Raw genomic sequence first — 27,336 nt, 5'->3', positions numbered from 1 at the left:
AGCTAGTAAAACATGGCGCGACATGCATAGAATAAAGCTCAAATAAGTAAAAATCATGTTGCGGTTTCAAGCGTACAAAAGTAGTTCAATTAAACCCAAGAATTGAATCATGTTCAATTCAACCTCATATATCTTCGCAAATTGAACATACATGAAGCTCGCGGTTTTCATCATCTCCACCTGAATATACGATATCGATAAATAAATGAAGATAGAAAGAAAATACACCCTATATAGCAAAATTAACGTGAAAGCACTACTCGGGCTCTTTTTGGGCCGTCCTTACGTCATCCTCCGATCCAATTTTTTTTTTTTTTTTAAGGGATTTTGCTGGGCCGATGGCCCCATTCCGCCACGGGCCCACGGCCCGACTCCGATCTTATCGGAAGCACAGTACGTACATTGATTGGTAGGTGCCGACGTGGTGCGCTCGGTGCAAGCGTAAACTCCTCCCAAGATTTGAGTGGCCCATTCCATGGCTCGGTCTCGGATAAGCCCATAAGCTCCGCCCGTCCCCTGAGAATTAGAAGAGCCGGGGATTGTCGGTGTCCACCGAGTGGTAGGTAGCTGTCTCCTTCGTCCTCCGTGCTTCCTTACGTTTTGACAAGCAACCGTGTCTATTTTTTATTCCCTAGCTAGCGTTTTCCCTTTCCCTTTCCCTTTCCCTTTCCCTTTTAAAAATAGAAAAACCTCTCCCGCCCTCTGCGGCTCAGCCGAGTAAGCAAGGGGAGGTTAGAAATTAAGAGCTAATAAAAAAAAAAAAGTACGTAATTCATATCTCGTCCGAGTCCTCGTCATCTTCCTTGTGGGGACGAAAAAGGGGAAGCGGCTGGAAGGAAAGAAGATGGATAGATTTTTCTTCTGTTTTTTTTTTTTGTTTTTTTTTATAAGAAAGGGGCCCCTTCTCTGGCATGGGACCTTTTATCTCTATCTACATTGATAATATCCATAAGGAACTCGGAGATAGAGAGGGGGAAGTGAGAGGATATATAAACACATACGTAGCCATAGCCATAGCCATAGCCATAGCCTCAGGGAAAGAAGAAGAGGAAGAAGAAGAAGAAGAGGCTAAGGTCGAAGAGGGGGTTCGATCGGATCGGAGAATTAATGGCGGGGGTGCAGGTGGCGTACGGGGGCTACCACGTGCTCACGAAGTCGGTGCTCAACGTTGGGATGAACCAGGTCGTCTTCTGCGTCTACCGCGACCTCGTCGCCCTCTCCCTCCTCGCCCCCTTCGCCTTCTTTCGCGAGCGGTACTCTAAACCCTACCCTCCCCATACCATACTAATACTCCCCCCATTCCCCCCTCCTCAATCCCCATCATCATCATCATCATCATCATCATCATCATCTTTTATGCTTCGTTTGGACGGTGAGGATCCAAGAGTTGGACGAAGGAGCTCATGTCCCCTTTAAAGCAAAGGAAAGGAGCTCATGTGCTTGTGATTTTTTTTAAAACTAATAAACGAAAATAGTTATCTACTATTTACTTTTTGATCTTTGAATATATAAGGTTCAGTAAAAATTGGGTTATCAGATTTTCTTCTTCTTCTTCTTCTTCTTCTTCTTCTTCTTTTTGGATCAATTTTTTAGATCTTCATACAACTGTCTCGTTCTCAGCCTCAGGATGCGTACAAGCAAGCAAGTGAACGGTCAACAGCTTCTAAGCTCTTCCTAACCAGCTTATTATTTCTAATCCCTCCTGTCGTATTCTAAACTAAATCGCTTGTCATCAAGAGCTAGGATTGCACGCCACTCAAACTGATACTAGTCATATGATAGAGAGAGCAACAACCGTTTATCTTAAGCAGGGACAATAGCAACCACAGCAGCCAACCTCTGCTGTGAGAAATAATGGCGACATATGATGTTGCTTCGTGTGATGCCAGTAGCGTGCGGTCTTTATTGAATGCAGCATAGCATATGTCATGACAGGTTATAAATTGACGAGAGATTCGCCGTAAAAAAACAGTAGCCATCTTGTTTGTCTAAACCCGATTGATAAATATGGTCGGAAGAGATTGCGCAGAGCACAATTGTTCGGAGCCAGATTAAGTAGATGGCGACAATTTTTCTTATCCCTTGGTTATCCCAGCATCCCCGAACAGTCCAGAATCGAAAGTTAATTGTGTTTGGACTAATTATTGTACTGATTGTATTGATAATTTTGACAGTTAGTGCTGTATGATGATTATAGAGAAAACCATGGATCGAAGGAGGGAGTTTTAGTTCCTTGATCGTTCTAGAATAATCAAGGTTTTTTATGACAATTAGCCAAATCTATAATGAAGGAATATAAATTATATCTATTTGATAGAGAAAATCCAAGATGCAATCGGAAGTTTGGAGCTTGAAAAATATCTAGAAGCAGATGTTTGGAGCTTGAAAAATGTTTCGTCTTGTAAGGTGCATGCATGATACTATCACAGATGCAATCGTCAGACTCATCAGAAATGTATCTAGTTGTCCGATTCAGCAAGGGGAAAATAACAATGTAAGGAACACATAAGAAGAGCGATCAACTTTCATACTTTCGGATCTTCCGTATCTGACGTAGAAAACAAATGAAAACATTCTTACAGTGCTTCTTGTCTAAAAGATTGGCAAATTCTGGCTAAACAATTAAGGAAAAAAAACTCAAGGCTCATTTGGTCCATGTTTTAGAACAGTGAATGTTGTTATTGTTCATATAATTATGAATGACTGTCTTAAGATATAAGATCTCTTTCCATATGTTTAGTTGGATGTGAAATTATTTTTATGGATACAATTTTCTATTCCGCTAACTCCTAATGATACTTAAGAATTATACAGGAATTAGCATAAGTATAACTAGATGTAATATGTCTGAGAAGTCCAGATAGAATCCAAAACTATCAGTACAATTTTTTCCCACAGGACACATAAGTCAGGTAACAATGACAGCATTGAGAAACAGCTGCATAAGTTTTACCTTGTAATGAACCAAAAGATCATCATGCTCCAAAATGATTTGTATACTGGTTCTGTGGTTAACTACTTCTAAGAGCGGCACTCAATCTCTTAATAAGCAAGTGGCTTATGCTTAGATCTTTTTCGAATGATTCAGTCAAAAAGTTGCTTCTAGAATTGGCTCCATCAAACAACTAGCATGCAAATAGAGTTTATGCACGAGGCAATATTGGCGATAAAGGGGGGAAAAAATTTACATTCTTTACTTTTAAGATTGATATTTCTCTTATCAAATATGATTGATTTATGTTCTAATTGATGAATATATATGAGGTTAGCAAATCAAAGCATTGAAAAGAACCGATGTCCCTGAGGCATGAGAAGAATTGCAAAAAATAATCACTTCCATGACTTAGTATGTTGCAACTTAGTCTCTGACCAATCTCTGGATGATAGCCTTCGGGATATGTCACATGACTTTAGTATGTTGCAACATGAGATGATCTTCATAGCGAGGTTCACCAAACATTGAGCTGTCTGCATGTCATTTTCATGCCGCTCATCATGCCCAACCTTCCTATAGAATGTAAAGCTATGCGCTTAATATTTGGCGCGTAAGGATTGTTTTTGTTGCCTGTTTGTCGTCCTATGAGAGAGACTTTAGTTTTCTCTATTAATCTACAATGGTATTTCCCTCTCTAGTCTTGTTTGCTTTAATCTTAATAGTACCTCCTCGTTTTTGCTCTTCTGCATTTTGAATCAGAAGTTGTGATTGGCTTGCGAATTGATCAATCTTTTGTAATAAACTATGCACCTCTCTTCCCCATAAAGTTCAGCAGATGCCCCATTTTATCAAACCTGTGAAAAGAAAAATAAATAAATAAATAAACCAGGCTTGGAAATGATTCTGGCTCAAGTTTTATGGTCATTGATTTAGCTTCTTTTATCGAAAGAATTGGTTTGTAGCATATTTGGGAAAATCATAAATCAAAATTTTCATTTGGTTATTTCAACCTTACTATGCACATTATTATATGTTTTCTTGTGCTACTATCTTGATAATTCTCTCAATTTGTAGCTAAACTTGTTTTACTTACTCTGTGTCATTTGACGTTTATCTCGGCAGAAGGATCCACCAACCATTGACGCGTTACCTTCTAGTACAATTTTTTCTCCTTGGTTTAACTGGGTAGGTTCCATGCTATCTAGTATTCTTGGTTGAGTTTAGAATCTTGGAGTCTTCTTTGTCAACTAAATGATTAACAAATGTTCTCGATTGTCAAATTTCTGTAGCATTTTTGGGAACCAGCTTTTATTTCTCATTGGTCTCAACTACACAAATCCAACTTACGCAGCAGCTGTTCAACCTGCAATACCAGTTTTCACATTCATCTTGGCTGCAGTATTAGGGTGAGTATTTGATTGCTCCTTGCTTTGCGTTTATATACTTTTGGTTCATATGAAAGTTTGATAGTAGTTATCAATTGGCGCAGTGTTGAGACGGTGAACTTGCTTGCAAATGATGGCCGGGTGAAAGTTGCAGGGACTCTTGTCTGTGTTTCTGGCGCTGTCTTAATGGTCTTCTATAAAGGGCCTGCTCTATATGGAGTAGATAGCTCTGATACTGTGAGCCAGAATGAGCTAAGCATTAATGCTAATTCACATATGGTTGGATGGTTAGCATCTCAAATGCTGGGATTTGGAATTGAGAAGTGGCACCTTGGTGTTTTATGCTTAATTGGAAACTGTTTCTTAATGGCTGCTTATCTAGTTTTGCAGGTATACTCTATTAGGATTTCAGACGCATTGTTAAATCTCACAATGGTGGATCCTATAATACTCGACATGGAATTTTCAGAAAATATGCTAGACTTATATTTAAAAAGTAGGCCTAGGAAAGAGATTTGGATTTTATTCAGAAGGATGGTAATCTAGATGATGCCCATTAGAAATAAAAAGAATGAAGCGAAGATGGCATGTACTACTGTCATGTCAGTACTTGGTCGGTCTTTTCTTTTTCAGTTTGGAGTCTTCGATATGCTTAGAGCAAAGTTGAAGTTGAGAAGACTTAATTGTCGTTAATAATAAAAAGAATACATTTACACAAATAAGATACTTATTGTGGACATGAAACAAGTAGAACTGATGCAATTTCTTGAACATATCTGTTGAGAGAACTTCTATCATAAGTCTTTTTTAGGTTGCCGTAGTTGCTACCTTCTAAATATAGCTTGGATAAAGTATTTAGAGTATTTGTAATTGCTCTGCTTGTACGCGTCCAATTATGGTTGAATCATATGAATATATTGTAGTAGCTCACAAGGCTTGCTTGATCATCAATAAGATGAAGTGTCGATATTGTATGATGTATTGAGCTGTTCATTTACTCGAAGGCAATAGACATGCATTTGACATGCAAAAACCAGACATGCCTAAAAGAACCATATCCTTTATTTTGGTGATATAATTTACATATATATTGGTTTTGTTAATTCTTTCTTAGAATGTTGTTACTAAATGTAGGAATCGCAATATAACTTGCTAGAAAAGGGAAAATCTTTTCTTCCTACTTCCATTCAATAGTAGTTCAATATCTTAATTGCTTGTGCTTATGTCAACACGTTGGGCTTTTTCACACAAATTATTTCTAGACAACTAAATGTAATGCATCCAGCAGTAATCACTCTACATTATATATACCTCCACTGGCTTGTGCTCCCTCTACTTTACACCTCTTTAATGAGCCATCCATTAGTCACCATTTAATCACCATTTACTTAGGAATAAGGCTAGAATAATGGTTATCCTTGCTAACTGGGAATCAATATTCAGGGATAAGGTGGTCATTTTGGTTATAATTCCTAGTTTTGGTAGGAGTAGGAATATATCTAGGGAGATACTTTCTCCTTGCTAGGCTCCTCCCACGGAAGTGCTGCTGCTCAGAATTGTTGCATTTCAGCAGAATCAGATGGTAAACATGCTTCAAAGTCTTCCTCGCTTTACATTGCACAAAAGCAAGTAGCATATCCTGAATGTCAACCTTAGGAATGATAGATTAATAAGTTGCTTACTAGGATGCAGTAGGCACTCTGATTGCATTTCTTCTGAACTTAGCTAGTTTATTTGGTGGTGTTAAACTAAATTCCATTATGCAGAACACAAATTTCTTTTCTTTTCCTGGAAGAATTGTTATTTGACTTATTTCACTAATTTAGTAATATGCCCTTTTAATAGCTTTATTTTGTTCAGCAATTTGTGAACTTTTTAAAGATTCAATTTCTACTCTAGGAAATCCACACGGTTTATGCTGTTAATTTAGTCTGAGAAATAAAAGTTTATTACCCTTGGATTTCCTCTGTACAAGGAATTAGTATTGTTAACTACTCAGGATCTACTTCTTGTTATTACTACCTTCTGGTTCTAATTATTTTGTACACTTTGATAGTTTTGTGTGTGTGCATTCATGTGAGGATTTTCAATTTGCAGGCTCCAGTGTTAAAGACATATCCTGCTAGCCTTTCTTTGACCGCATACTCATACTTTTTCGCGACTATCTTAATGGTATTGACTGGATTATTCGCTACAACCGGATATAAAGACTGGATGTTAACACCAACCGAAATTATTGCTGTCTTGTATGCTGTGAGTTGATGTACCTACTTTCTAATCTGTAGAATGTAATAGGTATTATGCATTCTATTTAGTTGCTAGTGAACATTCTGCTTAAACATAATACCGGGAAATGCTTTGGCGGAAAATACATAATGGTTTGTCAAACCATTGTAAACTTCTAACAATATTGAACTTGCAACTTTCAGGGAATTGTTGCCTCTTCTCTCAACTATGCTATAATGACTTGGTCCAACAAAATTTTAGGGCCTTCAATAGTGGCTCTGTACAATCCACTTCAACCTGCGATGTCTACCTTCTTGTCAACCCTCTTCCTGGGAACGCCCATCTTTCTCGGAAGGTTTGCCCCTACTCTCTGTCACACTTGGCTAGATGATATCTCTCATGGTTTTTCTTGTGGGTATGATTCATTTTATATGTGCGGTTGTCCTAATATGAACAAATCTATGTGCTATGGTGTTATTATTTGCATAATTTTGTAAAGTCGGATGATTTGAATCTCATTGTATTGGTTTCTATTCTGGTATCCTTGCAGCATTATTGGTGGGGTTTTAATTATTGCTGGCCTATACGTGGTCACTTGGGCTCGTCACAGGGAGGCAAAAGCAGCCAGATCGATTGATTATGCGAATGAAAACATGGACCCTCTTCTTCATGAGGATCCACCAAGCCTCAAGACATTAGAAAAATGCTCCAGCTCTTCTATGATACCCTAGCCTGTGGTCCAACAGCATGATTGCAAATAAGTTTTTATCTCCCTATTACTACTTTTAAGTACTTCTCAACAAAAAGTATGGAATGTAAAAGTCCTTTTCTACGGAAAGATTCTTGCTGCAGAAAACGAAAAAAAAAAAAAAAAAAAAGGATTCGCATTTTATCTTCCTTTGTACAGTATATCAATTGTTGTGTTCTGTTATTCACAAGTAAAAGGTGCAGGATACCACCAGCCACAGTATCTTAGCAGCAGCTGAACATAAAAGGGTTTACCACAACCCGTATTTCAAGTAATTTGGGGAGGCAGTATCACTATCATCCGCCCAGGCACAAAGTTCAGCAATCAATCCTATGCAACTGCAATGTATGCTACTCTATGCCGAGGCAAGCAATAAAATATGGACCCCACTCTTTCATGTTACTTTTCTTTCTCCTTTTGTTTCAGCTATTTGTTGTGTGTGTCGATTATCATCTTTTTAAAATCATTTATTATATATTTTGGAGATGAAGCGCGATGAAGTGCGACCTACTCGCAATGCAGGTCAGCTGCTTTGACCTGAACTAGGAATGATTGCTGCAAAGTTGGCAGTGCCCGAAATCTGAATCCTCCCCGACATGCATATCAGCAGATGGGATGTCTGTCTGGGGAAGCAGTGCTTTGTGCGTCAAGAGAGTTTTTCTTTTACATTTTGCTGCTTGTGTTGTCTTTGTGGCCTTAAATATAATCAGCAGATACAGCTAAAAGATGCTCCCATCTGTATCGCTGTCGCTTGCCTTATTGACGCCTCTGAGATGGTCCTTTTGATATGTCTGCTTATCCGTCTGTAGCCTTGATTGAATTTATCTATGAAAACGATCCTATTTTGGCCTTAGCAAGCTTGCGCACCTTCTCAGAGTGCTCCTTCGCTCATACTATGCGGTAAGATGGTCGTTGTTACCTGGAATGCCGATTTTGTCACCCTTCAAGTTATGTCACTTCGGCGACAACATGCCTTCCACACTGCCAGCCTGCACGTCGTCTCACAGTCATGACAGAACTTTCTTTCGTCCAGGCATGCCCTATGGTGCATGGTTCTGCCCTAGTCCTTTTCACAAACGCCTCAAAATAGATGTGCCTTGAACAGTTGAACCATCGAAATTCCATACCGTCTGCCACCTTAACCAGATATAACATAGTTAAAACTCTTTGCCTCGGGCGGAATTGAAAGAGTATTTTTTAATCTAGCATAATCAATCCTGAGCTCACTACCATCACTTGTTACAGAACACTTCAGGTGCAGTAAAAAAGAATCGATCGGCTTAAAGTTAGCTCCAGCAGGCAGTCGGGCATCGCCTCTGTGCCGCATTAATAGTATAAGATGCTTTTAAGATGCATAAATTGAGCCCTCTTTTATGCTTCTTTTTAGTACTACATTCTCTAAACCAATTTTGGACTGTAAATCACAAGTTTGATTTCAATGCAAAATAATGCTTCTTTTCATTATTCCATATTTAGGATCATTCTTTATTTGCAGCATATTTCGTACAAAGCTACTGCAATCAATATGCGAACATGCTACAATGCAGTTGAAAGCCACTACTGTTTACACCTGCACCCACGTACAGTACAAAAATGCCACATGCACCATAACATAGAAGAATTTTCTGAGTACCTAAAACATAAAGCAAGAATATGTTCATTTCTGCCATAGCCATACATTCAACTGATATTTCATTAATAAGCTCAAATTATCGGTTCAGCAGTTAATAGTCCAAAATGATGTTACACAGTGCAGAATGGCAATTCATTCAGCTGATGATCTAACCATCAAAAAATTTTTTGATTATCCTATTAACTTAAACTGTTAGTGTTGATGGTAAATAAGAGTTTGCATGTAAGCAAAACAAGATGAGGCACTTACTAATGAAAAAATGGCAAGGCAAACATAATAATCCTCCCAACAATGAAAAACCTACCTCTCTACAGATGTAAGACTATAAGGGCCTACGATGGCTTAAGTTAGAAATACAATTGGTAGGCATTTTACCTTATGGAATGGTAAAAACAGAGAATCGAGAGTAGACGGCCACAAGCAAACTGCCTGAACAAGTTCATACTAGAGTGAAGTTCAGCTAAGTTCTTGAATCCAAGTACAGTATTACCAGCCAGTGCCGGTAAGGAATACATACTTCTCAACGTACAATTTTCTCTGCAAAGCGTGCAATCGCGATTCCTCTAGACACTTCCTCACACACAACAAGAATTCGGAGATACACAATTCATATTTACTAAAAGAAAAACCATATATTGTGATTAGTGACCGATTTGCAAATGATTGACACAATCATTGCAATAGTTTTTGACATCCCACCATTACAGCGGCATACACAGAGAATATAAAAGTATAAAAAAATTACCTCAATATGAAAAATAGAAAAAAAAAATGCAAAAGCATACATATGCACCGTTAAATACTTAACATTTTGCAGAAATTTAAACAAGAAGATGCTAAAACTACAACATGCTGGTGAACAAGTACAAGTACACACATGGAAAGGAACAAGGACAACCACAATTTTAGTACATTTAGCTCTCTCTGTATTCATAACAACCTTCAAAACAGAACTACCAGAATCTTTTTGTTTTTTTGTTAAAAAAAAAAAAAAAAGAAGACATGTAGCCAGGTGGAGTAACTAGATTATACTTTCATTAAGAAGTTTATAAATGAAAGCCAACATTGCAGAAAGTAAAAAGGTACAGGAAAAGGTTGATTACAATGACAAAACAGAAATGTAGTTAATCATTGCATAACGTCTAGCATAGGTAACTCACTGACAAAGCTATGCATGGAACAGATAGTGAGGAAAGTTGCCGGCGAAGAACATGCTGAATAACTAACAACTATAAAGGTGACAAAAACTTAACGGATTTCCCCATCTTCTCCGAGTTCCCCATCCTCGAGCTCCTCATGTGCACCATTTCTACGGGATCCATCTCGGTCTTTCTTATGCCTTTTGTGTCTATTTTCGCTATCCGAATCAGAAGCATATGCATGCTGCAGGAAAAAGTAAAATAGAATTTCATACATGTGGGGATACATAAAAGGTCAGTATAGTATATTTCCTGAGGATTTGGAACAATTTTAAGTGAGCATTTCCTTCTTTCTAACCTTCCTAGATTTTTTGTGGTCGCTGCTATGCCTCCGTGACTTCTTAGAGTCTTCTTTCTCATCTTTTTCAGAGCTTCCATCATCAGGTGCATTATGATGGCGTTTTCGGTATTTTCTCTCTCTATCCTTCTCCCTTTTTCGATCCTTCGAACCATGGCTGTCCAGATCAGCAGTTTCGCTCTCTGTTTCGTCCCTCTTGGATCTATCCTTTCCCTTTTCTTTGTCACGCTCTCTCTCTTTCTCCTTTCTCTCCTTCTCCTTTTTTTTCACTTTCTCTTCTTTTTCTCTTTCTTTCTTAGCCTGCCAATAGAGAAGTCAAATTGAATTCACTTGTGCTCTTTTCTTATACATTTGGAGAACTCAACAGATACTCAACAAGGTGCGTCCCTTGGTCACATTTCACCTTGCCTGAGGTGCTTGACTAGGCACGGTCAGTGAGCATTTAGGTCAACCTTAGGATTGCCAAAAGGCAGTGGGATTCCTAGCCTCTACGAGTGCCTAGGCTAACCAGGTGCTCACCTTTGACAACAACAGTTTCCCAGTTCCGATACAAATCATGCTGCATGTTGTGCCATGCCAAAACCTGAGTTGTATACTACCGTGCCAAACCTCTGATCAGCTTAGCTCATATTAGACAAGCTCGAGCATTGATCGAGCTTGCGACAAGCAAGAAAGCTCCAAGCTCAAGATCAGCTGATCAATTCATTGAGCTCCCTCGAGCTTGATAGATTAGCTCATCAAAGAAACTACCCATTTAATCTCCTATCTAAATATCCATTTACTATCCTATCTAAAAATCAAAAGTTCACTCGCTGGATCAAAAGTTCACAACAAAGATTCCAAGAATAAAAAGCCAAAGTTGAGGTTTTGATCCCGCGACGATTGAAAAGAGAAACAAAATATTTACCACTACATTGACACCTCATTCTACAACCTTGACAACTACGTTTATATACAAAAGAAACATAAATACTATACTTGAGCTTCTTCCGGCCAAGATCGAGCAACTGAGCCCAGATTATACTCAGTCCACTAAGCCAACTGAGCTTGGCTAATTTAGTAAATAAACGAGTACTGGCTTGTTGAGCTGCAAGATTTTTTGACAACCGACAAAGGAAACAAGTATATTTTTACCTTCTCTTCTTCTCTCAAGCGTTCCTTCTCTTTCAGCTTTTCTTGTAACTGTGCAATATACTCTTCAAAAATCTCTTTTGCAAATGCCTCGTCTCCAATGGCCCTAAAAATGAATGGATGCCATTATAAATTGAGACAGATAGAAATCAAAGGAAAAGGTAGATACCAAATGATGCAACATGAACTACCTGTACTCTTGGCTATCTTCAAAAAGTGACTTGCAGTCATCCCATTTTGAAGATGCTGTCACTTCCTACAAAATAACATCAAAAAAATAATTTCAATGATGACTGGACAAACACTTCATAATTTAATATCAGCTTGCAGAGGTGAAGCTATAATACTTTGATCGAGTAGAGGAGATCAGAAAAATTATCTCCAAGACGTTGGCGCTTTTTAGCCTCTTTTTCCTCCTTCTCCCTTAGCCTTTCCATTAACTCATCGAATACAAGCTGCAAATCAACAAGAAAACAATAGGTCAAGCCCCATTGAATGTGGTGGAGAAATTCTGCCTGAAAAAAATGCTTATCAAAAGTTCAATTACAGAAACAACATAACATGTCGACAACAAATCCAAAAAGGAACAAGGATATGTGAAAAACAACTGCTTGTTTACTGATCAATTATAATCCAGCATTCCTATATTTCTTTAGCTGTGACAAGACTGATAATAAAGACTAGAACTAAATGATTCACATGGTTGATGCGGAGTAGTACAATAGTTGGAAAAGTCATAAGCAAACAATCTCAAAATGACACCCCCAAGAGAGGGGTTTGCCATTTAACCATCGGCACGACACATATTGCAGTACTTGCATGGATGTGAGCATGCCTTTGAATAAGAAGATTCCATGTGCGGGAAGCTTTGTAAGTGGCACCTCAATTGACAGGCAGGATTCGAACGCCCACCGAGGCGGGAAAAAAAAAAGAAGAAAAAAAAAGGGAATATGCCTCACTATGCCTCAGGAGGCGCACACCTGAATGGGGAGTGTGGCATAGAGCTTTAAGACACAAACTTGGTCGCTTCACATACAGGCAATTGATAAATTCCCCCTTGAATAGCCAAACATGCCAACAATCATATATGCTATTCGGAAGTATGATAATAGAACCACATTCTCAAGCACAGACTCTCCTATAATGGTCAATGTACTAAATCTAGGTCAATGCAAAGTAATATTACTATGGCTTGTAGAAGTTAGCCGCTCAGAACAGGTGCGACTTCCGAACAGAAGTGTCAAAAACCATGATGAATTGATGAGTGATATATTCTTTCTAGTTGTTGCTTTTGAGTTAAGCTGGAGCCTGGAAGTAATCTTTGAGGGATAATAATCATTTCTAGAAGCAGAATTGAGCCCAAATACAATCTAATGCCTTCGTTTTCTCGCATCACCCAACATAAAGATAATGACAGGTCAATCGGTTTAAGTCCACCACACTTTACCTAGAGAGCCAACTCATCAACAACAATAGACTGCATTGAGATAATAATTAACTGTGTTTATTCACGGCAGTCGTTGTAACGATTTTCTATTATTGCGTATCAGACCACAGAATACTGGCGTAGAGGAAAGAATGATACCTCCAGATATAAGTTGTGCTGCAAAACTAACACTATACACCATAAAAATTGGGAATTAACCCCAGCGCTCATAATTAATGATATATAAAATGGATAAATCAAATACTCTATAATGAGTTTGAGCGCCCTGAACTATTTATTGTGCAGGACAGTTACAGGTTGAAACCAAAATAAGCCACTAAGTTTATAACAGGAACAATATTGCAAGTTGAGCCCTTGACCTAAAATTAAGTTTACAGCATATGCAACTCAATTCAAAATTAGACGTCCAATTCTCATTTACAGAGTTATCTTCCCTGCATGAAAATTTGGCATATTTGGCTGATCTGCAGCATACTATCTCTTACAGGTGTTATGCAAACTTACTGGAAGAACAATTTGTGTCACATTTGAAAGTAATAAATATTGCACAAAATGTTGATGAAATGTCAAGAAACACTACAAAATGGGGGAAAATTAGCTTTTCTTCGGTTCGTCTAATTTCTCTAACTTCAGTCTCAAAAGATCATAAAGAGTAATAATACCTTGAGGTTTATATCAGATATTCCTTTTCCTTTAAGAGTACCTTCCTCTGAAATAGCAGATTTGAAGTTCTCAAAAGTCCAGGAAGAGGCCAAAACAATCTGAAAATAGGATCTGGTTACTACCTTCTGTCGGCAATACAAAGAAAAAAAGAAAAAAAAAAAAAAAAACCATCAACTACCTTTCCAACCTTCATAGCCTCCTTAACTTGGGCCTTGTCCTCATCATACTGCCAATTACCCAAAAGTAAAATAGAAGTTAAAACTACAGGTTTTTCATCAGTTCAGTAGATATGATATGAGCAAAATTTTCCAAATGGGCGGATGAAATAAACAGATCTAATGTCTACGTTTGATGTCATGACATGACGACTAAGTTATTGAGAAAATGATAGGTAAGCCAAATCATTAAATCATACTGTTATCGAATTTTATATTTATTACCTTTGAATAATATCGAATTTTATATTTCATACCCTTGAACAAAGATTTAAGTGCCGTGGCACAGGGTCGTGCCTGAAACTTGCCGGCACGGTACGGCATGGTGCATGCCGAGCCGTGCCGATGCGTGCAGGTCAAAAAAATTCTTGTATGCCGACACATAATAGTATGAAATATTTATTTTTTTTAGCAACAAAATATTCTAACTATTTATTATGTCTTTTTATCACATCTTTTAAACTTTATTGAGGAAATTACTTACTAATTTAAAGAATAGAGGTTTTTGAGCTGTGCCATCGGCACGGAATCTGTATCGTGCCGATGTCTTATTGGCACGGTACGGCACGGTGGATACGGCCCGTGCCGACGGGCACTTAAAGCCTTGCCCTTGAATGCATAATATGGTCAAAGCACAATCTATTAGATTAAATGCCAATATTTGCGTACACACCACTCATAAAAACCAACTTAACATAGTTGTTTACATACTACAAGCAATGTATCACACTGCAAAAAAAAAAAAAAAACAAAGAGTCAAAACTCCTTGGGCAATATTTACCTGTTTATCAAGCTCCTCTGCAACATCTTCAAACAGATCTTTTGGAGTCGAACCAGATGTGTTTGACGATACGGCCAAGTAGGGTGCTGAATCCTTGACCTGCATGGAAGAAATCACAATTTTGTATTAGAAAGATACAACACTAGCACTACCCAAATGTTATAGATTTTGAATGTAGTTATATACAGACAAGATTCCGAAAGTACCTGCATGCAGTAATCACGCCAGTGTGTTTTTGCAGTAAGAACACCCGTAGCAATATGTCCTTCCATCAACTTGCGAAACTCATCACGGTTCTTACGCTCAAGTCGCCTTATTTGTTCCTTGATTTTTAATATACAGAACGTGAGTATATCCTCCGTAGACAGTGGGAGGGGGAAAAAAGAAACCAATTTGTACCTTCTGTATCTTTCTCTGCTCCACTTCTTCTTTCTCCAGGTCATGTATGTACTCCTGCAATACATACAAGTGAGCAAACAAAGCAGCAAGTTAGCTTGCAAGATAAAGTAGTCAAAGCACTGACCTGAAAAATCTCCAACCGATCAATTTTTTCAAGTCGAGAGCATCTTTCATCATCCTCCAGCCGATCTTGAACTTTTCTCCATTGGGTGTTTGCCTACAAGTGAAGCACATAGAAAGTCAGGCTTCCAAAGTAGAACGAGAATTGCCTTGTATTGTTTTACAACAGTATGGATCATTTCAAAGAAAACCTTGATAAAGTCACATGATTCAAGAAAAGCTCTATATTCCATAATATTCCTTTTATGCTCTTCAGCAGCCTTTGCTCTTTCCTGGAGAAAGACATATATTAGAATAAATGCAAAAACTTGCCCCGTTAAAAGACAAACAACAAACTGCTGTCCTGAACTAAATAGAAATTCGTCCAGTTTTAATCTAGCCAGCATGGCTAAGCTGACCAATCAAACCAACTTAAGTCAAACATGATGTAGATACCCAAAATCGTGAAAAATAAACAAAACAACTGGCAAAAAAGTCCACTGCAAGACCAAAAAAAAGGAAGGTATAGGTGCAAATGGATAGCTAAAGAAGCACTCTTGTAGGTATTTACAAAAACAAGAACATGAACCTTCTTCTGAAGCTCCACCATATAACTCTCATATAGATCCTCGCGGTCCCTAGCACGCTCTACCGCACTGAACCGCTCATCATCCTCAAACATGGTAACTGCTTTACTGAAATGTCAGAAGCAACCTCTGAGTACTACATAGCCATCAAACTTATATCCAAACAACCTTATATTATCAAGTATTAACTAGCATCCTCCATTTCAAATATATGTACATAAAAGAACAGACCTCCATCGGAGTGATGATGTAAGTTCCTTGCATTCCTGCATAAGAAATAAAAGAATTCATATAAATGTAGAAATAACTAGTAATTGAGTGAATGTTCTCAAACATAACTAGATAAGTAGTAATTGAACAAGCCTTCTCAAAGAAGAACATATATTACTTCTAACATTCTCGTAAAATCTTCTCGGGCTTTTTTCTGTTTAATCCGCCTCTCCTCAGCTTCCTGCTTTTTCCTTTGGCCCAAGTACTGTAACGAAATAAACAGATTACAAGAAATCTTAGGAGAATACAATAAACAAGAAAAAATAAACGGATTAAAAACCATAGACTTGTAAATATCCATAAACTATCAGACAAACCTCATTAAATGCCTGCTTTCTCTCTCCAAGTGTCTTTAAAGCACCATATCTCTTGTCATTAATGATAACTCGCATAGTCTGGGAATTCCATTCAAAATATAGTTTCATAAAAGCGAACAAGTCAAATGATTACTGAAAAAAGAATACGAGTATTAAACCTGTTCCCAAGTCCAATCAGATTCAACATTTGCAGATTCCAGCAGGGTCTTGAACACATGTTTTGCCTCCTAAAAGATAAATCAGGGTAAACAACTTGTACAGTTACAAGAAAACCCAAACCAATAGAATTTATATTAACCTGTAATAACTAGAATATTTACCTGCTTATTAGCATAAACCATAGGTTCCTCATCAACTACTTTTTCCTCCACTGGAGTGACATTAATCTTTCCAATGACTGGCATGGCCTTCTTGGCCTCCTAAAACAAATGTACAAGTCAAACAATTTAAACAACTCGCAATAACATGATCATAAAATTTATCATGCAGATATCGTCAGAACAAGGAGCATTCTAAAATGTGGTGCATGCACCCACATATACGCCAACATATGCTGTGCGGTTGCCGACTTGCTCCCACGGACTAAACACCACATAACTAGGCAGCTTGAACAAGGTGTCTAATCTCACGCATTTTAGCATGACTTATGCATGTTAACTAGCCAGACACTTGAATACCCAATTGTGATATAATAACTTAGTGAACATACTTCGATTGTTCATTATATTGTATTTCGCATACTATCTTCCGATAAGTTACTTGAAACTTCAACATAATCTTCATAATCTCAAAGCACCATAAGAATATCTACAAAGTATTAATTATTTTTTAAAAAAATCTTCTGGTTTTCCATCTTATTTATCAACTATATTCTCATATTGTTATATTGTATCTTATATAGACTGCATATGCACCCATAATGAACTAATCCACCGCATAGGCGATATGTAGTACTTTGACCCCACACAAAATATTTTTACAACATTGAGAACAAGATTCTAGAGGCCATCTATTTTGAAAATCAAAAGAGGCTTCAAATTATATAGGAAGTCTAAAACTAAATAATATAGCAAGAGTATGGACACAGCAAATGTGACCATGCTCAAGCTTGGCATCTTTGCCAATATTAAATAGAAAAAAAAAACAACCAACAATAAGATGCATTAATAAGGGGCTTTTTTTGCAAATAGCCCCCTGAGCAATTTTTATTTTAAAAATAGCCCTATCAAAATTAAAATTGCAAAAATGGCCCTGTCTCTGCCACGCAGGCGCCACGTCAACGCTACGCGGGCAGGGCTGGGGCCAGGGTATTAAGTTGAACACGGTGAATCATTCACCGTGTCTAAACACGGTGAATGGTNTATATATATATATATATATATATATATATAATTTATTCGGGTTTGAATTCGGATAATATTTCAAATATCCATACCTATTGACATTCCTATTCCTTATTCATCTTTTCAATATATAAAAAATACGTATTAAACACGGTGAACTATTCACCGTGTTTGAACACAGTGAATGGTTCACCGTGTTCAACTTAACACATGGGCCCGGTCCTGCCCACGTGGCGCTGACGTGGCGCTTGCGTGGCAGGCCCAGGACTATTTTTGCAAATTAAATTTTGGCAGAGCTATTTTTAAAATAAAAATTTGTCAGGGGTCTAAATGCAAAAAAAGCCCATTAATAAGACTAATCATCAAAAAACTGAATAACCATATCACGAAATACAATTCCATTACAACAATTTTTTTACTGCTATTGCTCTTGAAATTTTACGCTCTGCAAAAGCAACTCTAAAGTCTCTTGTTTGAAATATTCCTCTTCAACTTCATGTAATAGTCCAAAATACCATTCTCGGATATTGTTAGTTTCCTAAAGGCTTTTCCATCTGCTGTCTGCCACACGTGCAAAAGAAAATGTAACAACACTCCTAGATACCGTTTGGTTCGGGAATAAGTTGTAATGACTTGGGAGTTGCTTTACAGATATGTCCAATATTCAAGAACTAGTAAAGAGCAGCAAATAAATCATACCTCCAACTCTTGAGCAGAAGTTCCATCTGTCACATTAGTAATGCTTGTTAGAGACGGACTGTCGTGATTACTCCTGCAAAGATAGGAAGAGAAGGAAATGGTCAAAAAGGACGCACGGGAAGCAAGGAAAGCCCAAAAAAAAGAGGAAAACAGCGCCACCGGGAACCACAGGATCCATACCGAGATACAGTTGTCGCAGCATCAAGTGTAATGGATGAAACCTCTGAACTCGCAATACCTGAAGCAGGTAAGGTAGTTGGAGGAGGACCAGGATGTGAAATGCCAAGTGTGTTTGTTGGTCCCAAGGAAGAATTAGAAGGGATTTCGGTAGAATGTGTGCCAGAAACAGACGGTGATGCTGAAGTCGTATTAGCAGGTGGAATCACAGAATTGACTGTCACAGCAACTGGGCTTGAAGCTGCCACAGAAGCTGCTGCAGGATTTTGCACGTTTGTCAAGGTGGAAGGGATCTCGGTCAAAGAAACAGCTGAAGCTGCCCCAGTTTCTTGACCTGCTGACTGATTTGCCGCTTTTTCCGCCGTCTCACGAGCTAACTGAAGAGCAGGTATCAAAATTAATACAAAGATTATTAAACCACTAAATTAGCAACTTCATCAAACTTAACACAAGAAAGTAATTTATTGAGCCATTGAAATAGTGAGGGGAGTTTCTATAAACCATTTGGCATGGAATCTGCCAACAATCAGGCTCAACACGGAAAGATGAGAGCAAAAGATATGGTAACCTTCAATTCATCAGGAATTGTCCATTTGGACTGCTTTGTTACTTTGTTGTAGTAATATCTGCGACAATTGAAAAGTAAATAACAACAATTATTATGGGGAAAAACCTTTAAGCCAGCTGAGTGCTAATTACAACATTAGTAACAATTAGAAGATTATCATCTACATGTACGAAATAACAACTATATACTAACTTTCTTCCCTCCGAAGTGATAAATTCCTTCCATACAGTTGATGCATCAGCCCTCTGTTACATGCGCAGACAAAAAAAATAAGCAAGACAATACATTTTAAATTTTAAATGAGCACTAAATTAAGGAATAATTAAAGAAATTGACTTTAGCACTAAAGTAAAATATAATTAAAAGACTTTAATCACAAATAATTCATCTTAACATGTCTTCTACAATGTTGCGATTTTTTTAGAACAAACAATCATTATAGAAAACCTCCAAAGGAGCAAAGAGGAGCTACAACTAACTGATCATTGACATGCAATGTGAGCAATACTGGAAACTAATGTTTTCATGGGAAATGTTTTAAGCAAGGATGGCAGGGAGCCAGGACGCATTCGCCCTCCCACATAAATGTATGTACGTACATTAATATAACCAAAGGCACAACAATCATATGAAGAAAACATATCCGTGAATGTATGCACGAGGAAAAGTTAATATCGATAAGAAGGAGAACATTAAATTGCATAAAACAATTACCTCAAGATTTGCACAACATAAAAGACATTCCAATCGAAAGATGTTTACAAGAATAGAAGACAGCCATTCAGCATTTTCACTAATAAAAGCCCCTCAAATTTCTAACCTACTTAATCTAAAGATCGTCAGTTGTCAGTTCTTTCCCACATATTGATGATGGATGCAAAACAAGCAACGTCACCCAGTAAAATATGTTACTAAGTTTTTTACCTAGTTCTACAGAGTATATCTATGCAGGCATGAAAGACAACACAAAGGGCAGGATGTTAAAGTCAGAATAGTGACATTCATGGAAAATTTCCAAACCAACCCCCAGCCTGTATGGCAATCCAAAAAAGCCTCCCATCTTTTCTGACGATCAGATCAGTCCCTAAAAAAGTGATGTTGTTTTTCTGTCAGTAACTGTTAGAAGAAAGTAATTATGGATCTAGATAATAATTTAGTAAACTAACCAAACTGCCCCTGTTTTAACTTTATATAAGTTCAACTAAATACCTTGACTAACGTTTCGGTTCCCTTAGTTACTACGCTTAACCATCTAATTTATTGGCATGTAAAACTTGTATGGAAGTTGAGCTATGCTATTCTGGAAAATACTGAGAACATGAAACCTGTCATCAAACTAGACAATGGCATTTCATCAACATGCCTCATCATTTCCTATCTCTAGAAAAACTAAGGCTTCGTTTGGGATTGCGGGGAGATTGCGTTACGTGCAGTGAGAAACGACGATGGGAAAATACCCTGTTTGTTTTCGTACGTAATATTGCGTTCCGCATATTGCGGTTAGTCGGTTACGATATATTTTCTGCGGTCACATCGGAGAGTGCAAAATTATATCCCTATATGTTTTTTCTCAACTCCATTCTATCTAATAGCGTTAGATCCACCTCAATACCAAACTAAGCCTAAGAATCAGTAGTGTTCTTAATATTAATCTTTCAGGTTTGGAGACTTCATCAAATTCATGATATAGAACAATTGAAATAAAATTTCACTTGTGCATGATATTGAGTTCAAGATCGATCTCTGAGTGTGACATGTGGGCTACTTGTCTGAATGTACCCTTTTCGTGGTTAAGAGCAAACATCAAAATCCACTATCTTATTTTTCTTGATGTTCCATATACAGTGGACTACCAGAAGTGATATGGATCTTCAATCAAAGCATATCTTGCTGGCTACAACAGAGTATTCTGAAAACTTATTCCAGCATCACAATTAATATTCTATGCACAACAGTGTTATGTTCAAGAACCACACCTTGGGCTCAAGCCGCAAGCTACAGCACTATTAATAGACACCATAAACCATCTTGGTCTCCATAAACTACCATGATTGTTATATCCCCCTATATTAAGGTCCAACATAGGATATAACCTAAGCTTCACCAGAAAGGATAAGAAATTAAAATTTTAGATTCCAAATTTGTAGTGATGAATGTTGAGAAATCTTATGGCTAATAACAAGAAGTCCTTTTCTTGCGATATTGCTACATTAATCAAATCGTATGGATGTACCATGCAGTCCAAGGATAATCTGACATTTAAACGCAAAGTGAACTGATTTAAAGCAGACTAGGCCAATCTAATCCTACTATTGCAGAGGCAACCTTGGATGCAATTAATCAGCCAGTGAATTGTAATTGAAGTAACAAGAAGGTTTATGCAATAACAAGAATAATCAGAAGCATCAAAAGATCATTTTTGCTCCCGAATAACATTGAATCATAGGTCAATCCCCTGACAAATCACCAGAGAGTTGAAAATAATTCATTATTTGTCTGGAAATCCAGAAAAAGTTTCAGTCCAAAGATTGGCGACATCATGAAATGCAAGGAAAATCAGAGGTTCCAGCAGTCTTCAGGATTGATTAACGCAAAGAATAAGGAAAAAGGTAAAGACCGGTATAGAAGTAGTGATCAGCAGTCCAAAGGAGCAAAGAAAGGGTAAAGAAAAAAAAGGGAAATTATTGAAGTAAAAGAAGGAAAGGAAACTGCCATGTGACAGGTCTGAGAATAGAGAGAAGGGTTTCACCTAGTCCTGTCCAAAACTCCCTTAATTTGGCAGGAACTAATAACACTTACACCATCTGTAAAAGGAATCATTAGTTCAAGCAGTTATAAAAGACAGACTGATTTCAATGGTAATAAAGTTTCTTATTGAAAAACTTACTAAAGTTCCTATTTAATTAGATTCTGATTTAGGAAGAAATCTACTTGAAATCAATCTTTTCTGCTCGCGTTCCGGCCACTCAATGATCAGATTACAAATTGGAAACAAGTTACTGAGTGGAGAAATAATAGGACTGTCAAAATTAGGGGGACAATAGGGTTCCTGCATTCCAACTACAGCAAAATATAATGAAAAATGAAATGAAAGATCCGAAACTGAGACAGAGCTCAGTGATGGTGGGAATTCAATATAAAGCCCCAGTAAGTACATACATACCCTAATTCTCCAGTATGATATTAACTAGACCTAGCATCTAATTGCTAAGTTATCCCTTAGTTAACATATTACAAGGGCCGAGATCAACCAATCTAAGGGTTAAACTAGTATAAGAGAGATTTCTACATGTTAAAACCATTATTCAAATACTACTAGTGGCGATCAATGCATGCGCCAACTAATGCAGTTCTACAAAGGGCAGGTAGTAATTTATACATCAAATAAGGGAAACAGAAATCCCCTAGAAGAGAGACCACATAGACTGACGCGTCATACATGATGTTTTAGTTAGTCGCAAAGATGATAGGTCTCCAGCCAGCAAAAAAAGCTCTAAACTTCTCAATTGGCATAAGGACAGGATATAACAGGTAAGGTGTCAAAATCAAGCACATTATTCAACAATCAACTCCCATGAAGCAAATAACCCTAGTTACAGAGAGGAAAAATAGAAAACCAAAGTAACATGGCTGAACAATGACAAACACTGATTCACACTCGGAAGAGCACATTAGATGCTAATACAAGAAAACAATGAAGTGCATTTCATGAACAATAAACATAGAACAGATGTTGGAAGTTGGAGTGTAATGACGAAAGAAGTTAAGAGCACATCACACAGAGTACCATATCTTGCAAAGAAGTATGTAAATCATGCACCTAAACATTAACCTAAGAAACTATTGATAGCAACTAAATCAACATATAGCAAATCAGAGTTTCCAATAATATGAGCAGCCTCAGCTTGAAAAATAAATTAATAAAATGGTATTAATATTTACTGTTTAGAATGAAATTAAGTTCTTTATTCAAATCATTTTTCTATGTATGCTGGTTCCAAGGTCGAACTAAAATAGGAAATTATTGGCCGTATGCCATATCTTTCTTGAATCAGAGTCACAGAGACTTCCTAAGTGTTTTATTCATGGAAACCACTGATTACGTCTGACGTGCATATGATTATCATGATAGATGCTGCTCGCCCTGTAACAGAGCAAGTATCTTATATCTTCTTATAATGGGGAACAAGCAGTGATTGCTATGAAGGCCAGGTTTAAGATGCAGAAAGTTAAATATGATAGCTTCTTCTAGTCAAACTCTGCAACTTATAAGAAGTCCATAATCCATATATAGCTCCATAGAGGCCTTAAAGATCCTAAAAGGCATTTAACTGTTTAACAACACTTAGGAAAGCATCATAAAATCTCAGTGGAATCCAAAGCAGTCGGTTGGACTTAACAACTTCGTAAATGCAGAAAACTTTAAAAAAAATGTCATCAGAATTTTCTAAATAGATCGTGTTTAAGAAAAACGATAGAGGAGAAACCTTCGCATCATTTAACATAGGTCTAATAAATAAAGTGAGCATAAAGGATCCTTGAATAAGATACATCCTTTTTCCTAGGGAGAACTGAGATGAGCATCTATAAGTGTCATAGCTTGAAAGATAGTAGGCATAGCAATTTAATAATCTAATCCATTTTTCGTCAAAAAGGCTCAAATAGTTCTAAAGATATTAAGTCAACAGTAGAAATTTCAAGATCCTCCTGCAATTAGGGATGATACAGCAATCTGACCTGATAAAGATAAAATATTTTTCATATCCTTCTTTCTGTTTAAGTTTTATAACCGATCTATGACATGTCCAAGTACAAGGGCACTCGGGAATATATTCTACACAAATTGGTGTATAGGCAGTAAAAAATACATAAATATTAGATTTAGATTTTGTTCAAGCCTCATGTTAGATCAAATTATGTTCAAACTAAAACAGGATGAATCACGAAAGGATCGTATAGGAGCAACAGCAACAACAACAACAACAACAACAACAACATTATCTTGCCACTGCCCAATAATGATGCTTATCATGATATAAGAGCTTTTTTAACACTATTTATAACAAAGTAGGCCATGAAGTAAATCAATAACACAGTTGAAAACTGTTACCGGGCATCCGCTGACTCCAGAGAGAAAGTTCGTTGTTGCATCATTTTACTACTGATATTTGTCAGTCATTGCCTAGTGAAAAAACAATAGGGTAACTTACCTCTTTCCAAAGAGCCACACTAAAGCGAATAAGAGTTGATGCCAAAATCTTCGAAAATGTAAGGAATATACAGTATGATTGTTTGTGTTTACTGCAGTCACACTCTCATATAGTGCTACACAAGAGAGGGAAAAGGCCCATCCATATTAAGACACACGTAAATGACAACTATTTTCTGCCCTGAGATATAGAAACTCTGCTTAATTATGACCACATAGAGCAATTATTTTTCACTCAGGATGTAAGAGTTCTTGAAAGAGAAGAACGTAAATATCAACAAAGCTCTCGTAAAACATTTATGATCAACAGACCTAGAGTTACAGATGACAGCACTTATTTTAAAAGATATAACTGCAAAAGTAAGAGCAAGTTGCAATATTATATGAAAATGCATGTCCCATTAATACGGCTCACCTCAGTAGGCGTCATCAACTCAAAAGGCTTCTCCCAACTAGATTGTCGAGTCTTCTTATTGTAATAATATCTAAATAGCAAAACAAAAAGGATCATTTAGAGGGTAAAAAGAAAAACTTACGGGTGGAAAAGGATCTATACCGTAAAGAAATATTAAAAATATCCAACATGCCCAGTAATGGAACTCCTTGAAGTTAACAAAAGCCAACATAGATTATCCCTTCAAAGGAAATAAAGCAGGGGCACTAGTTCAACAACAACATACTTTTTTCCATCAGCAGAAGTGTGCTCTTGCCAGTCAGAAGGAACAGGTTCACTAGAGCTAGGTTGGGAATCCATTTTCTGCATTATTCCAGTTAAAGAGAGGTGATGAGAAGGTGTACATGGCCCAACAGAGGTTTCACGGAAAATGAAAATATTTATCATCAGAGGAACTAGAAAAGTTGAAAAAGGCTGCTCACAGGAGCTGCAGCAGGTGGAGCTGAAGATGGTTGCACAGACGACACTAGAGGTGTAACAAGAGGTACACTTTGAGCCCCAGGCGCAGCCCACGGCTGTCCGATGGTAGGCGTACCAGACACTGGTTGATACTGCAGCGGGGCATTGACAGTATTTTGTGGCTGCCCATATGAAGTTGCAAACTGTAGCCATATGACAGGACAATGCCAATAACGAAGATTAATATGATGGGGTAACAAGCATTGATAACATGACTACCACATAATTATCGATTTACAGCAAGAATCTTACCGTGTAAGATGAAGAAAGAGGCATAGGACCACCTACATTAGGCAAATGACCGTTGGGCACCTGAGCAACTTGTTGGGTCTGTAGTGGCCCAGTTGGCATAGGTCTATTTGGATGAACATATGGCATTGGTATTGCTTGTGATGAAGGAGGACCTTGACCCGGTTGGGGTAGATGCTGCGTAGGTTGAGGAAAATGGGGCATTTGAGCTTGCCCGGGGATGCTTTGTCCAGCAGGCATAAACTGTTGCGAGGCTGGTGGGATGAACTGATGTGCTTGCTGAGTTGGAACCATTGGCCTAAACTGCAATTGCCACATTACACGATTTTGAGATATGACAAAAAGTGATGAAACAGGTTAAAATCTCAAAATGCCAACATCAGCTTGCAGCTTTACCTGCATAGCTGTCGGGGGGCCAAAATTTTGAGGTAGACCAGTAGAACCTATTACAGGAGGCCTTGGGAGCTATTAAAAATGAAATATCATACGCTAAACGTCAGAATTTAGCATCAAGAGAATATATATATATATATATATATAACATATATTATATTAAAATGCAGAATCCGAATATATAAAATAGGAAGTTAAACTAGTGAGGCCTTCAGCGAATCATATGAAAGAAGATGTTGTGCTACCTGTTGCCCAGAAGACTGTAGATTGTTGGCCATTTACCCAGAGCTAAGTGACAACAAGCATAGCCTGAATAACTGGAAGAAAAAATACAAATGATGAAATACACAGTGAGAAGGCAAAAAAAAACATGGGGTAGACAAGGCCAAAATAAATAAAATTTTTTGAGATTTGAAGAGCAATATCGAGCATCCGTAGAGTCTAACAACAAAGGGCGGCATGAATTGTTCTGAGTACCAACACCGACCAAAAATCAAGAACACACCTTATGCAAAGAGGAATGAAACCAAAAATGAAGATATTACCCTAAAAAGAAAGACGACAAGCAATGTATACCACCCACGGAGAATTTTGGCGTCTGAAGCGATCTCCCAATTCAGGGCAGAAGCTAAGGTGACAAATCGTGACAACAATACAGAAACACAAAGTTACTCGACACGGGCGATAGTCATTACCAAAACACGCTCTCCCACGGAATAGCGGCCCTAATTATTAGACTCAAAGATGGGAGTGCGTTGCGGAGGAGGGGGGACGGGTGCCTCCCTCGGCTTAGAGGTGAAGCCGTGTCGACCAAGAAGCAAGCTCCGATCTTTGACGCCCCCTGCATCAACAGCAGAGCCGAACGTTCGATAGGCCAGAAGCAGGTTATACCAACTTCTTAAGAGAGCGAAAAAGCGACGGATGTCTATCTATCTATCTATCTATCTATCTATGTATCGAGGGTTTTTGTCGGTGGGGAGGCAGAGGATGCTACGCGTGGGGACGAAGAAAAAGGGGATGGGGGAAGCAGGAGAGCACCTGAGAACGGAGAGGGACGACGAGCGACGGAGGGGGCAGGGGCGGGGTGTCGGGCGAGGCGAGGGTTTCTCTTCCTCTTTGAGAGCCGCTGCGAACGAGCTTTTGGCTGCTTGGGCGACCCAAATAGGACCGGCGCCGACTCTCTTTAACCGCGGAGAAATAAGTTGGCGTTTGATTTTGGGCTGGCTCTCCCCTATCCGAACCACTCAGGTTAGACTCGAGTTGGACTCGACGCCGATGTCTCGACTGGGTTTAGGGGCTTACTTGCACTGCACTGCTGGTCCTTCAACTTAGATCAAGCTTCTTCTTTTTTTTTTGTGTCCTGAAAGTTTTAAATATTATTATTTAAAAGCATACATATATAATATAATCTTCTTTTATGTTTCCAACTTTGCAATACTAACTCATTTTAGT

General features: G+C 37.9%; 2 protein-coding genes across 2 annotated transcripts; one reads left to right on the top strand and one right to left on the bottom strand.

The window, feature by feature from the left end:
* Positions 917–8,082, top strand: LOC109727220 (WAT1-related protein At4g19185-like). The gene is made up of 7 exons (XM_020257228.1): positions 917–1,253; positions 4,058–4,120; positions 4,225–4,341; positions 4,425–4,710; positions 6,418–6,573; positions 6,750–6,901; positions 7,097–8,082. Exons 1-7 carry the CDS (start codon positions 1,108–1,110, stop codon positions 7,275–7,277), a joined length of 1,101 nt encoding a protein of 366 aa, XP_020112817.1. The 5' UTR covers positions 917–1,107; the 3' UTR covers positions 7,278–8,082.
* Positions 9,941–27,067, bottom strand: LOC109727243 (pre-mRNA-processing protein 40A). The gene is made up of 29 exons (XM_020257274.1): positions 26,923–27,067; positions 26,130–26,201; positions 25,888–25,956; positions 25,495–25,794; positions 25,206–25,385; positions 25,010–25,086; positions 24,745–24,814; positions 19,313–19,365; positions 19,121–19,178; positions 18,556–18,929; positions 18,376–18,448; positions 16,654–16,752; positions 16,492–16,560; positions 16,334–16,411; positions 16,135–16,221; positions 15,978–16,012; positions 15,749–15,854; positions 15,372–15,452; positions 15,185–15,277; positions 15,061–15,114; positions 14,868–14,984; positions 14,662–14,760; positions 13,844–13,891; positions 13,665–13,763; positions 11,903–12,010; positions 11,747–11,811; positions 11,559–11,661; positions 10,425–10,724; positions 9,941–10,310 (listed from the first exon to the last, which is right to left on the bottom strand). The coding sequence occupies exons 2-29, from the start codon at positions 26,160–26,162 to the stop codon at positions 10,176–10,178; spliced, it is 3,063 nt and encodes a 1,020-aa protein (XP_020112863.1). The 5' UTR covers positions 26,163–26,201; positions 26,923–27,067; the 3' UTR covers positions 9,941–10,175.

This window comes from Ananas comosus, linkage group 22, assembly GCF_001540865.1.
Source record: "Ananas comosus cultivar F153 linkage group 22, ASM154086v1, whole genome shotgun sequence".
NCBI classification, from domain to species: Eukaryota; Viridiplantae; Streptophyta; class Magnoliopsida; order Poales; family Bromeliaceae; genus Ananas; species Ananas comosus.
This window is presented reverse-complemented; position numbering and strand designations above follow the sequence as displayed.

Coding starts and splice junctions, on each gene's coding strand:
- LOC109727220 (XM_020257228.1), top strand. CDS start 1,108: ATGGCGGGGGTGCAGGTGGCGTACGGGGGCTACCACGTGCTCACGAAG. Junction 1,254..4,057: donor TTCGCCTTCTTTCGCGAGCG/GTACTCTAAACC, acceptor TTATCTCGGCAG/AAGGATCCACCAACCATTGA. Junction 6,574..6,749: donor TTATTGCTGTCTTGTATGCT/GTGAGTTGATGT, acceptor TGCAACTTTCAG/GGAATTGTTGCCTCTTCTCT.
- LOC109727243 (XM_020257274.1), bottom strand. CDS start 26,162: ATGGCCAACAATCTACAGTCTTCTGGGCAACAG. Junction 25,386..25,494: donor CTCTTTCTTCATCTTACACG/GTAAGATTCTTG, acceptor ATATGGCTACAG/TTTGCAACTTCATATGGGCA. Junction 13,892..14,661: donor CAGAGGAGCTTGATAAACAG/GTAAATATTGCC, acceptor GGTAATTGGCAG/TATGATGAGGACAAGGCCCA.